This window comes from Martes martes (assembly GCF_963455335.1).
Source record: "Martes martes genome assembly, chromosome: 12".
NCBI lineage: Eukaryota > Metazoa > Chordata > Mammalia > Carnivora > Mustelidae > Martes > Martes martes.
In genome coordinates, this window is record NC_137900.1 from 43125321 (window position 1) to 43139687 (window position 14367).

Consider the following 14367-nt stretch of genomic DNA (forward strand, 5'->3'; position numbering starts at 1 on the left):
ATTATTTTTCAAAAATAAAAAAAAGCACATGGAAAAGGAATGGCAAAAATTAGAGCACTTTAGATGGATTGGTATTTTCCCCATTTGTGGGTACTTTTCCATATTGAGAATATTTGAAATGCTTTCAAAGAATCAAGAACTCTCTAAATCAGAAATCAAGTTATACGAAGTATAGATCACCCCCCAAAATTTGGTATCCATTACTTCTAGTTGCCATTAAAATATGCTCAAAGGAATGAGGCTATCTGGCCTACAGTTACAAAGCTTATACCATCTATAGAACAAATTTCATTAACGTGAGTCATTACTTACTCATCAAGGATTAGTCATCCATAGTTTTAATGTGGAACTATAAAAGCTCCACATCATATCAGACCCTTAGTCAGTTTTTGCTATGGATCATAAGAAGTAGGGAACACTTTCAGTTATAAAAATAGTAAGTTTCGAGGTCTCCTGGGTGGCTCCGACTCCTGGTTTCGGCTCAGGTCTCAATCGCAGGGTCACGAGATTGACCCCTGTGTCGGGCTCCATGTTCAGTGCAGAGTCTGTTTGGGATTCTTTCCCTCTCCCTTCCTCTCTGCTCCTCTGCCTGCTTGTGCTCGCTCTCTCTCTCAAATAAATAAATAAAATCTTTTTTAAAATAGTAAATTTCAGTATTGAGGATAAATATAACTCAGACCACGCCACAATTGTGTGTGCATGTGTATCGTAGCATCTGAATGTTTGGATTTGTATATTCCAAGTTCTCTACTTCCTGAATTATTCTGGCATTTTTTGCATGCAAAAGACATTGCTATTTGGGCATTTGATCTAAGCAGGGGCATTTTTTTGGTCTGGAGAAGAGAACTAATTTGAAAAATACTAAGCAACCAGAGAACATGTAAAGAATATGCTGCAACTGATACAAATATTTTTTTAAGTTAGCTTAGATGTATTTTTTTTTTCCTTCAAACACATCCTCTATCCTTCCTCAGTCCTGTTTGCTCAGCTGGATGTCCACAGGGTCCAATTTTCCCTCCAATTGCCCTTGCATGCTAATATAATTGCTGCTCATATGGGTAATTGGTCAGCCTAGAGTGGCATTTCTGTAGATTTGTTCATCTACAGTATCTGGCAGCTTCTCAGATGGTTTTGCAATATTATACTGTCATGCATTTTGAGTTTTTGTCTTTTTATAACAGGACTAAATAGATGTAAATCTTTAAGGATGCTATATTTTAGGTGTTTCAAGAGCAGGGATATACCAATGCAAATTCTGTTTAGGCAACTCCTGTGCCTTTTCACTTATCAAATATAGAATAAGTGAACTTGAGTCTCAAATGCATAATGTTCTGCCCTATCTTCCTCCCTTGCTATCTTCCCTAAATAGAGCCAAATTAAGTAGATTCAGATAAACTTTGCTTAGAAAGGAGAACAAGCCAGCTTCACTTAATAGTTGCCCTTGATGGATCAGTAAAAATGATTCATTTTATTAAATCTTGGAGTACATTTCTAATATTCCATTCGACAAGATGGGAAGTACACATAAAGCATTTCACCTGCATTTCAAAGTATGATTGTTATTCTTGAGGAAAAGTGCCGGTGCACCTGTTTAAGTTGCAAGCTGAACTAGCCATGTTTTGCACGGAATGTTATTTTTTTTTTTTTACTTTAAAGAGCATCTATGCTTTTTCAGATGCAGGTATTTCACAAACATTTTTTTTCAAAACTAAGTGAAGTGATCCCGTCATTTCAAGGGAAACGACTATAAATAATAAAACTCAAGTTTTCAGATAAAAAATCAGAATTTTGCAAAAAGTAATGTATGAGTTTAAAGCTTTCCAATATTGACTTTTCTAACAAGGTCAGTGGTATTATTAAGTTTTGTAAATTTTAATTTAGTTTTATAGGATGAAACGTGTCAACACTTGGAAGATCTGCATGATTCCAGTATTTTCCAAATGACCAATGAATGCTGTCACAAAATCATGTAGGAGTTAAGAGAACTTTCCAAAGGGCAAAGAGAGACCAATGGATTTTAATGTGACAAAATATGGAAAGTTTCTTGGGGAGAGTCTCGAAGATGGTAGTGGAGTAGGACTCTAGGTGCGCTTCATCCCATGAATACAACTAGATCACTATCAAGTGATTCTAAATATCCCAGACAATCAACATGAAGATTGACAGAAGAAACTCCACAACCGAAGATAGAGAAGAGGCCACATTGAAGAAGGTAGGAAATGCACAGACTCGGTTTGGGAAACAGATCATGGCCGCCAGGGTGGGGAGGGAGCTACACTTGCAGAGCAGGGCAAAGGACAGACCGACACACAGGGGAGCACACAGAGAAAATGAGTCCATCTAGCAATTCCCTTAGAAAGTGAGAGGGGCTGAATTTTGCTGAGTTCTTGGGGCTTAAAACCTGGAGTTCTGAAGGTCAAGCAGCTTGGCTCAGATAGAGCCAAGGAACATGGGGGCAGTTCTTGGAGAGAAGGCAGGGCAAACAGCCCGCAGACACACAGCGTGGAAAGAGCCATCTGAAGGGTGTCTTGGGCACACACTGGGGAGGTTATTTGTTAATCTCTGAGCGCATCCCAGAGAGGCAGCCTTCACAGAGAGACTAGGAACAAAGGAGCTGGCAGGGGCCACTCCCTTCTCCTGCTCCTCAGAATAAGCACAGAAACACCTGGAGGAATCAGTTTAGTGCGGACACTCATTACCCAACTTGTTTATACCAAGCACAGATCCCACCCCTGGCTCTGGAAGAATTGCCCTTCCCAGTCACACTTGCCTCAGTCCCAGCGTGGCGGACCCCCTCCCTCAGAAGACCAGCCCAAACCCCCATTTACACCCCATCTCCCGGACCCTACACCCGTGCCTCCTGAGCTTTGCAGAGCCTCGGTTCCAGCAGCAGTGAGTGACAACAGTTCTCATTTCATAAGCAGACCAAAGCACACCTAGTTAAAACACACCATGTTCAGGCCAGGGACCAAACACTGCCCTGTATAACAGGGAAAAAGAGCTCCTGCGGCATTCGGGCGTGAAGGATAAAATAGCCAGCAGACATCAAAAAGCAAAAAGAGTCAGATAAATAAAAAGACAAATGAGCAGGGAAGTAAAAACCAACAGCACAGAAATACAAGCAATTGTAAGAGAATATTATGGAAAAAAATTACATGTTAAAAATCGGACAACCTAGAAGAAATGGATAAATTCCTAGAACATAGAAACTACCAAAACTGAAACAGGAAGAAATGGAAAATTTGGACACCCTGAGAGCCAGCAAAAACACTGATTCCATAATCAAAAAACTCCCAACAAACAAAGTCCAAGACCTGATGGCTTCACAGGCAGATTCTACCAAACATTTAAAGAAGAATTAATACTAATTCTTCTTAAACTATTCCAAGAAATAGAAAAGGAAGGAAAACTTCCAAATTCATTCTATGAAGCCAGCATTACCTTTATTGCAAAAACTAAAGATACCACTAAAAAAGAATACAGGCCAATATCTCTGATGGACATAGATGCAAAATTCCTCTACAAGATATTAGCAAACTGAATTTAACAACACATTTTTAAAAATCATTCATCATGATCAAGTGGGATTTATTTCTGGGTTGCAAAGGTGATTCAATATATATAAATCAATCAGTGTGATACATCATATCAATAAAAGAAAGGATAAGAACTATATGATCATTTCAAAAGATGCAGAAAAAGTGTCCGACAAAGTACAACATCCATTTACAATTTAAAAAAAAAAACCCTCAACAAAGTAGATTTAGAGAAAAATATCCCAACATAATAAAGGTCCTATATGAAAAACCCACGACCACCATCATCCTTAATTGGGGAAAAACTGAGAGCTTTTCACCTAAGGTCAGGAACAAGACAAGGAAGTCTACTCTCACCACTTCTATTCAACATAGCCCTGGAAGTCCCAGCCACAGCAATCAGACAACAAAAAGAAATAAAAGGCATCCAAATCATAAAGGAAGAAGTGAAACTTTCACTATTTGCGGATGACATGATACTACATATAGAAAACCCAAAGGACTCCACCAAAAACCTGCTAGAACTGTTAAATGAATTCAGTAAGGTCACAGGATACAAAATCAATGTACAAAATCTGTTGCATTGCTATGCACCAATAATGAAGCAGCAGAAAGAGAAATTAAGAAAATAATCCCAATTATATATACACCAGAAATATTAAGATGTGTAGGGACAAATCTAAGCAAAGAGGTGAGAGACCTGTACTCTGAAAACTATAAAACACTGATGAAAGAAACTGAAGATGACACAAAGAAATGGAAAGACATTCCATGCTCATGGATTGGCAGAACAAATATTGTTAAAATATCTGTATCACCCAATCTACACATTCAATGCAATCCCTATCAAACTACCAATACCATTTTTCATAGAACTAGACCAAACAATCCTAAAATTATACAGAACCACAAAAGACCCTGAAAAGCCAAAGCCATCTTGAAAACGAAAGGCAAAGCTGGAGGCACCACAATTCTAGACTTCCAGTTATATTACAAAGCTTTAGTAATCAAAACAGCATGAAAGAGACACATAGATCAAAGAACAGAATAGAAAACTCAGAAATAAACCCATAATTATATGGTCAATTAATCTTTGACAAATCAGGAAAGAATATTCTATGGGAAAAAGATAGTCTCTTAACAAATGGCATTGGGGAAAGTGGACAGCGACAGGCAAAAGAATGAAACCGGACCCCTTTCCTATACCACACACAAAAATAAATTAAAAAATGATTAAAGACCTAAAATGAGCCCTGAAACCATTAAAATCCTAGGAAAGAACACTGACAGTAACTTCTCTGACCTCAGCCACAGCAACATTTTTCTAGATAGGTCTCCTGAGGAAGGGAAACACAAGCAAAAAAAAAATCATCAGGACTACATCAAAATAAAAAGCTTTCTGCACAGCGAAGGAAACAATCAACAAAACTAAAAGGCAACCTATGGAATGGGAGAAGATGTATGCAAATGACATATCTGATAAAGGGTTAGTATCCAAAATATATAAAGAACTTATAAAACTCAACACTCAAGAAACAAGTAATCCAGTTAAGAAATGGGCATTGGACATGAACAGACATTTCTCCTTAGAAGACATCCAGATGGCCAACAGACACATGAAAAAGATGCTCATCATCACTTATCATCAGAGAAATGCAAATCAAAACTATGAGATATCACTTCACACCTGTCAGAAGGGCTAAACTCAACAACACAAGAAACAACAGGTGCGGCAAGGATGTGGAGAAAAAGGAACTTTCTTGCACTGCAGGTGGGAATGCAAGCTGGTGCAGGCACTGTGGAAAACAGTATGGAGGTTCCTCAAAAAGTTAAAAATAGAACTGGGGACAAAGGCTTCAAGTAATCCAATATCCCTAGCTCTAAAATGCCTAGATGTATACTTACACTTTCTGCATTTTATGTCAATTATTCCTCTAGGGGAAAAAAAATTCTATAAAATGGTGTCCACTGGCACAATAAATGGTAAATAAATTGGGTGACTGAATCTAGCCACCCAATCTAGGTCATCTCCAAGACAAAAATATCTGACTGCGAATACTGTGTTTGTCAATTTCAATCCTGGTATGTATACCAAGTTCTTGATGTGTAATGAATTTTGAGATTATAGTAGAACAATATCCCAAAAAGGCTACTAATTAAGAATAACCACTCAAACTGCATCAAAGTAAAAGAAGTGGCCTATCACACACTCTTGGTGCTAGAATCTAGAATTTGGGTTGATTTTAATAAATAAAGAGGTGGGGGAGAAAAACAGTCCTATGTTTTTAAAAAATATTTATTTAAAAATAAGATTTCTAAAAATACAGTACATAATACATTTCAAGAGAAGTAAAAACTCCACAATTTAAATTAAAAACAATCTACAAAGGAAAACAGAAATACTACATGAATAAAAACAAAATCACTAAAACATATTTTTTAAAAAAGACATTGTTCTTATGATAGATACATGGTTTTTCATTTTAAGAACCAGTGCAGAATTTTCATTTCAACAAGTTTATCTCAGATACATGGCTCCTGCTTGTCATCTTCCTCCCTCTTCTCAATCTAGGCTCGTGTCTCTCAACCATTATTTTCCCTTTTTACCATGAGCATTAGAAATGTTACTGAAGATTTTCTTTAAATGCTCTTGAGGGACCAGATAAGGTAAAACAGACAATGCAGCAGAACAGCCCTCAGATTTAAACATATGCACTGAATGAAAAAAAAAACCAAAACCTGACATATTTAAAAACGGGATCTTTATATGGCACTTGGAACACAGCACTATTAAAAGCCTTATATCTTAGGGATAGAACATTAGACACAATTAGAGGTTGACACAAGTCCCCAAATATCACAGATTTTGCCCATTCATTAAACTTGCCAGTCAGATTTTTAAAAAGTCTATTTGGGGACACACAGCCCATACAAGCACGGTCAACTGTGCTCAAGCCTCCCAAAGCCCCCCGCCTTCCAACCCACCCCCACCAGGTTAGACTTGCAACTCACTTGTCTGAGTAGTTCCGATTGTGCAGGAAATTCTCCCTATCATATCATCTCAGCTATTTCATTCTACCTACGCTGAAGTAGAACTTCTTTTCATATTCATCTCTGGAGGACAACAGATAGTGGTGAACTATCCACTACCACTAACTTGAACATGTAACTACACTCAGCCACATTAATTTAAATAATACATAAACAAGCCAAAAAAACTCAGAACCAATATTGTAGCAACAGAATCTAGGAAATACATTGTTGACAATTAGAGACATACTGTTGCTTCTTTCCATTTTGCTTACATATTTTCCTTTTACATCTAATGGCATGTCCATATGTATTTCTCTATATAATTCAAATGATCCTAAGTCATTTCATTTAATGAATTTTTTTTCCATTCAGAAATCACTGCAAAACCATATATTGTATCTACATTCAAGGAGAGATTGATTTTTCAGTTGATTGAAAATAATGCAAAGTATTCTCAAATGTGATTGTCTACTTTTCCAATACATGAACAGTTACCTTCTTGCCAGAAATTTTAACCATTACAGTTGATTACAGTTGCAGTTTTAAAGACACTAAAGTAGTGTCTTGAAAACTTGTGGAAAAAAATAAGGAACCAGACTAGTGTACATAGCAGTATGGCACTGGGACAATTACAAGTATTTCTAAAAGGTATTTTCTGCCATTTTTTTGTAAAATGAACCACCAACCAGAATTAGCTTTTAAAATAATTCTACTCTAACTTTTTATGTAAAGTGACTAACAACAACCAGACTTCTTTTGTGTGTGTGTTTTGTGAAGTTCAATTTTCTATTAGTAGTTTCGCTTAAATGAACGTACATCTACATTTCTTCTTGGGAAAGTGTGTGTGTGTGTGTGTGTGTGCACGCGTGCACGCGTATCCACATACATATTTTTTAAGGTCTTCTTTAATTTTATCTTTATTTGCAAAAAAGACAAATGGCAACATCATTCTTTAGTGCCACCAAGGGTTACACACCCCCCGACCCTCACACATACACAGATGCAGGATTCTTCACTGATAATCAGAAAGGGCCCTTAAGGTTTCATTTTAGGATTTTGTTTCAGCCTTCATTAAAAGGGCTCAGTAAGCCATGTGGCTCATTTATAAAAATCAAAGGAGAGTTCTTATTATTTTTCACTTACTTCTGCAGAAAGAAAAACAAAATTAAAAAATCTTGTGAAAAGTGTTCAATTATCTTTTGGAACCTCAACCTATTAAACTACCTCTTAAAGCAGCCAATCTATATTAAAATATAGAGGAACTCTATTTTAATACAGCATGAAAAACCATACCAATATGCCTAACTATATATATAAAAAAAATCCAAATGGGAGACATTTAAAACCAATTAAACGGAGGCAGCAGTGTGCAAAAAAGGAGATGTGTTCATCAAAATTGTTCTTAGGAACACCGTTCACAAGGATGAGAGAAGAAAAGTCTTAGGCAACCGAAAATTTAAAAAAAAAATTAACTCTTTGGTACAGGAATTAAAAATGTCACTCACGCAACGCTAAAGCGAGTAGCACCAGGATGTTTCAGTTGCTGAGGTTGTAAAACACTAACTTCAGGCACCGATAGGTCAAAGTATCACCCGACGCACACCGGCAAGAGCGCAGAGCTCCCAACATGCAGACAAGCTTCCCCTTTAGCTACCAGCCTACACGAATAAACCCCACACTTCGTCCAACAGGCAGGCAAAACCACAAAACGAAACACATCTTTTCTTGTTGCTGTTTTGTCCACATCTCTGTTTACATATAAAGCGATCAATACCAAAAAAGCTCCAAGTGGTGAACAGCTGTGGTCAGTACCACATTACCTGACAGGTATTTATGATGATACCGATGGGTTAGGCGACCTCTGGGGTGATCAAGAACTCCAAAAAAGCCCACATTTTTAAAGTGAAAATCATCCTTTATAAACAAATAGCTGATTTTATCGACTAGAATACTCAGTATGCTTTCTCTGCAATAGGAAGCTTGTAAAAAAGGACCTGGACTTTTCAAACTTTCGGCAACCTGTCCATTTTCCCTCTGCACGTTATTGGTAACACTTCAGGTGAGCACATGCTACAAAAGTACGATATTTAAAATTGAAAATCATTTCTCAGAGGCATCTGGCCAACTGATGAGAATCAGCAATAGAAATAAAATGGCTCTAACCAAATGCTTACGCGCAGTAGCCACTCTCACAGTAAAATGATATCAACAAGAAAGAAGGCTCACATGAGCACATGATTTTAGCCCGGGGGCTTTCCTGATGTCACAGAGACAGCACCACGTCAGCCCTGTTGCTGAGATGCTGCTTACCCATGTCCTGTCCAGCCTTCTCTCCATCGCTGTAAACTCCCCTACTCTCTCTATCCAATTTTGGCTACTTGCCCATTTGTACCTGCCCTCTATAGTGGACAAAGGGAAAAGGACATATAATATTAAAATATAAATTATAATGATAATGAAAAATACTGGCAATATCAACTGAAGAACTGTAAATACCACTGTTATTTCTGTTTCAAATCAGCATGAGCAGAACTAGACAAAAATTTTGTTGTTAAAAATCGCACAATGAAAATGAAAGGAGACATCAGAGAAAACAGTCACTCTCCTGAAATTAAACTATCATCGTCCCAAAGGCAGCAGAAATGCTAAATACTGGCTGATTTATAAAATAACAACATGGGTTCAGACTATTTTAAGCGAGTTGCTTCTATTACTTTCTCACATTTCTACTGTAGAATATTCTAGAATTCAATTGAGGACGGCTAAATTCAGAGCATAATTAAATTTTTGATTCATAGATAAATAGAGGATGATTCTTCGAGTAGAAGGTAACAAATGTGGACATTAAATAATACATTCATTGAACTGTTAATTATATGGTTAATAACATTAGCAAGTAGAATATACTAAATGTACACGACTAACTACATCTTCCAATACTTAACATTTTTTAAAGCAAGAGTTGGTCAGGTAAAAAAATCTAATACTTGTATCTATTAGTAAATCGTTTGATGTTTATAAGTATAAGCTTTCCCAAATAAATTCAAGTATATCTACATATATTAGAGGTGATTTCAAAATTTTATTTACTGAAGCAGCAATAGTTTAGTAAACTTGAGCTAGATAATCTATAAATACATGAAGCACAAGGGACTAGTTAGAGACTAGAAAAAAGCCCAGGGAGAGACTATCTGCTCTGTTAACATTAGTGCCGTTGTAAACTAGGGCTGGATACATTGATTTTAGAGCAACACATGTGAGAACACTGAAACTGCCCTCTGATCTAATACATAGAAAACTGTGTGGCCATAGTCTAAACTACTTCACATTTCCTGGTTGGAAGTGTTATTCTAACCTAAGTCTTCACGATTAGCATTCAGAAATAATATATCCTTTTGGGTGAAACACACCTTCAAGTAATTATTTTTATGGAAGTGACCTGAAAAAGCCTGGTGATGAATGCTTTTAATTAGCCAGCATCCTTAGAGAAAAATACCTCTAAGCATCAGCAAAAATTCACTGATATTCAGTCTGACAGAAGTTTTAACTTAGTTGTTATACTGAACGTTACGTATGTTTATGTTCTCTAATTCCATTACTATTAAAAGTAAACTATGCTTTCTTCTGTTAAAAGAGATTAATACATTAACTAAAATGTTAAATACAGCTATCTCTTATGTTAACCACAAATATTTTTAATACAACTCTTAAGCAAAATAGTATTTTTCTTATAATGCAACACCTTCACATATTTTAAAAACTCTTTAAGTCTTGGTTATAAAGTACCAAAAGCTCTTTAACCGAATACCTACAGTTTGGGGGATTCTGAACTCAGTCTTTTTTTCCCTGCAATCTAGGGCCCATAAACATGTTTGTTTACAGAAGAGAACAACAACAAATATAATTGTTCAAGAGGCGTAACCTAGAGCATCTAGCTAAAAATCTTTCATTTCCAGACCCCAGCCACAAACTTGGCTGATGTAAAGTATCCTTTAACACATATTTTGCCTAAAACGAAATGGAATGTTTATAAGGAAATACTTCTTCTAACAAACAGATCACATCAGTAATCCCATTGCTCGTAACTATTTACTAATACTCAGCATCATTTCTTATTTTCATGGTTATCCAAAATACATAACACAATGACTACTAAAGTTATAGCTGTAACTGAATAGGAGAGCTAAAAAAAAAAAAAAAGTATGGAAAGAATTATTAATCTCTTATTTTTTTAATGCAGTAGAATCAGGTAAAAAAAAAAAAAAGTCATTCCAAAACTGAGATTTAAAAAAAAAAAACTAAACCTATTTTTTTTAATATCCATCAAAACATACTAGGTACTTGCTTGCTGATGTAACTACAGTAAGTTTCTGTGTTTTGTAATAAATTGGCCATTTTAAGTAACGGTTTTCCTAATTCTAAGGACTTAATTTGCCAAGGTAAGGTTTAAAATAAAATTCATGAAATGGTTTACATTTGTTTATCCTGATCTAATAGAAATTTCTAATTGAGAGTAAAAAAATATAAGAATACACATAAATGAAGCCAAGTACCTATCACACTTATACGAACTAGATGTCGTCATTATAAAGTGGAACACACTGATTTTCATAAACCCATACATTTTTGTACATACACTGCCCCTAAGTTCTGGCATGTTCAGGATTAGGCTATACAGTTCACTGTGGCACTGTGGATCTCTAGGGCCAGTATAATTACACTGATTAGCCAAAAGAGGGCGCAGACAGAACACAACTAGACTTCCTGCACTCCCTAGCAAACTGCCAGTTGGTTTCTTTCAAGTCCTGGCACAAGAATTATAAACCCAGTTAGGTGTGCTAACTTGGGAATACTGAAAGTTACAGCATAAGTATATATAGCTATGCTTTAATATAGATTCTTATATAAATAGATTGATATATAGCATTTCTGCCATTCAAACAAAATAAATATATGCCTTGCCTAGTGTATCAATTTATATCCCCGTAACTTAGAGGACTCAAGTAGTGGGATCAGGAGCAGGGAGGGTAAAGAGAAAGGAGGGAAGGAAGTGTGCCTACAAGTGGTGTATCTAAGAAAACAAAAACCACCTTTGGAGGGAGAAAGGGACCACCTCCGGCTCTCCTTGCCGAGGCAGAGGTTGGGACTGAGGACCTCCCAGGTGTGTACCTACTGCTAATATATGATGTATAAATATGTCCAAAAAGCTCTTTGGGGGGGGTCTACAGTAGGCTTTGCTTTTTCTCAAGGTTCTCATCTGACAGGAATGTATACAGCATAAGGCATTTGACTGATACCTATTTATATATCTACACATTACTTCCTTATAACGGTTCTGTCACTAGACCAAAATTTGGTCAAAACATTAGCTTGCATGAAACTCAACCCAGTTGCCTGACATGAAATACTAATTTTGTGGTTCATTAAGTTCTATAAATATACTTCTCATATTACATTTACTACACATCTTATCAGCACCAATAAATATTTTCATCTGCCACTTCTACATTTTTAAATAATAAATCACTGCAGTCAGAACACAAAAGACATGGTATTTATATCTCTGAGAACAGCTCATCCGATTATTTTAGAAGATATTTACAATTCCTGGAGGAACTAACTACAGTATAGTTAACTGGCTGACAACGGAAATCTTCGGTTTCATGATTTCTCAGGTGTGACTCCTGACTCTCAAAACTAACTAAAAGGAAAATATTGATATGCTCCAAGAACAGCAGACCCCTTCAATCTTATCTTCAAAGACTGTGAGGACATACGTTTTCTAAAAAGATATATGGATTTTGCAGTATTCTAATGGAAAAAAATGTAAAAGCTGAATTTTTTTCAAAGTCTGCTAAATGTCTTTTCACACAGATCTTCTCTGCTTTCCAAGAGACCATCACCATTAGCCATTTAAATCTGTATAAGCTAATGGTAAATATAGATCTTTATGTTTTCTTATTTTAAGGTCATTTCTTAACATTAGCTACTAACAAACGGTCTCTCAATCGAAATTTATAGTTGGCCGATTAAAATTTCATTTTGATTTGGGTGATTATAGGTACACAAAGGTTACTTACTTATTTTTACTAGCAACTTCCTACAAATAAAATTTCATTATTTAGTTGGTCAATATCTATTACATATAAACCTTCAATGTGTAATTTTAGATGTACTAGTAGGTAAATAAAAGTAAAAAGTATATATATATATATATATATGTTTTTTAAAAGCACAATATTCCTCTTTACACTGTACATTATATATTATCTAGTACACTAGCATTTTAAAAACATATTCATTCTAATATAACTGTACGAGAAAAGGTACCTGTGGAATTATTGCAAATTCTCTACCCTTTTTGCTCATCAAAATCTTAGGGTAAAATAGAATACATGCCCATGTGGTCAAAAATTCTGCCTTGGAGCAATTATTTTAACAACAACCAATAATTATATCAGTGTAGGGAAAGGAAGTGGGAAAGTTAATATGGAGAAAAAATTCATCTTTCCTTTAAAATAAGGTAGGTAGTTGGTGTTTTATTTTAGTGGTGTTTTTATTTTGGTTTTTGGTGAAGAGAAAAACAGAAAACATTAGAGAGCTACTTCTAAGAAAACACTACCCTTTTTCTGTTGTTTTTTTTTGGTTTTTCATTGTTGTTCAATCTATGCTGCATTAAAAAAAATCCTGCAGCACATATAAAAGGCAGTATTGCTATTTAAATTATGATGTATTTGAAAAAGAAAACTTACATATAATATAAGGTGTATCAACTTTTGTAAACCCAAAGAATGAAATTCAGATTTGGTTAGTACTGCTTAAGAGTGAAAAATTTAAATAAACATCTGAAATTTCCCATAAATTAAAATCTGTAACATTGTCAGTACTAAAAAAAATTATGTACAATTATTTCATCTCAATCACTGCCTTGGGGTCTAATCACAAAAGCATTTAAAGAAATCCCTGTGGAAAGCTAATTTGAAAGTAAACATGCTTTAAAACTTAAATATAGATCTCGTATTAGTCCCACAACAGGATCAAGATCACTATTAAAATAAAGCCTGGGGCACATTATGATGGCTAAGATTGGTGGGTGTATTTTAATTGACTTGAAGACTGTCATAGTTCTATTATCAGAAAACCTGTAACGCATCTCCAGCATGGAGGACCCATCTGTGCCCACCATCCATCTGTTTAGACGTGATTGGCAAAGTGGTAGGGAACTCGCAGTGGTTGCCTCTGCCTGAAAGGAATAAACCACAGGATCTTCCAACGAGTGCCAAAAACTTCTGAGAAGGTCTGCTGCCATGGCTTTCGGGGCCTCGATCTACAGAAGACAGCATTATTAGTGAAAGACAGCACTCCCATGGTGTACTTCAGTCAGCTAAAACAATACAGGTTGGCTGGGGATCCATTACTGGACTCTGATGAATTGTGTCCCAGCATCACAAATACAGCTTTCCTTTCATTATGGCATGCAGCTGAGTTTTAACTCTGGAGAGCAGATATTGTATCTGTGTCGTCAATCAACCTAGGGCAACTTTTGAAGCAGAGGAGAATCTCGGGATTAACAGAATGTGTGTCAACAACACAGTAGCAAATCTCTTTTGATGTACTTTCGGGACAAATAATTTAACTTACTTTACTTAGACAAGGAACAAGAAGGATCACTACTTATTTTGTTTGAAAACTAGCATGGCTTGAAGACCCCTACTGGAAGACTGGATTATGCCTGCCTAGCTCAGGCCTTAGACAGGGCCCTGAGAAAAAGCCAGCATTATGCTATCTTGCCACTACA

General features: G+C 36.0%; 1 protein-coding gene across 4 annotated transcripts in view; it reads right to left on the bottom strand.

Moving 5' to 3' along the window:
• Window positions 1–13084: 13084 nt before the first annotated feature.
• Window positions 13085–14367, bottom strand: part of ZDHHC21 (zDHHC palmitoyltransferase 21) — a 56478-nt gene continuing 55195 nt past the window's right edge. For 3 of the 4 annotated variants that reach the window (XM_080819603.1, XM_080819601.1, XM_080819602.1), the window contains exon 8: window positions 13089–13896. In XM_080819603.1, coding sequence (XP_080675729.1) covers window positions 13764–13896 — 133 coding nt within the window. In that variant the 3' untranslated portion in view covers window positions 13089–13763. Of the gene's footprint in view, window positions 13897–14367 lie in introns of all 4 variants that reach the window. The other variant, XM_080819600.1, reaches the window with a different exon arrangement.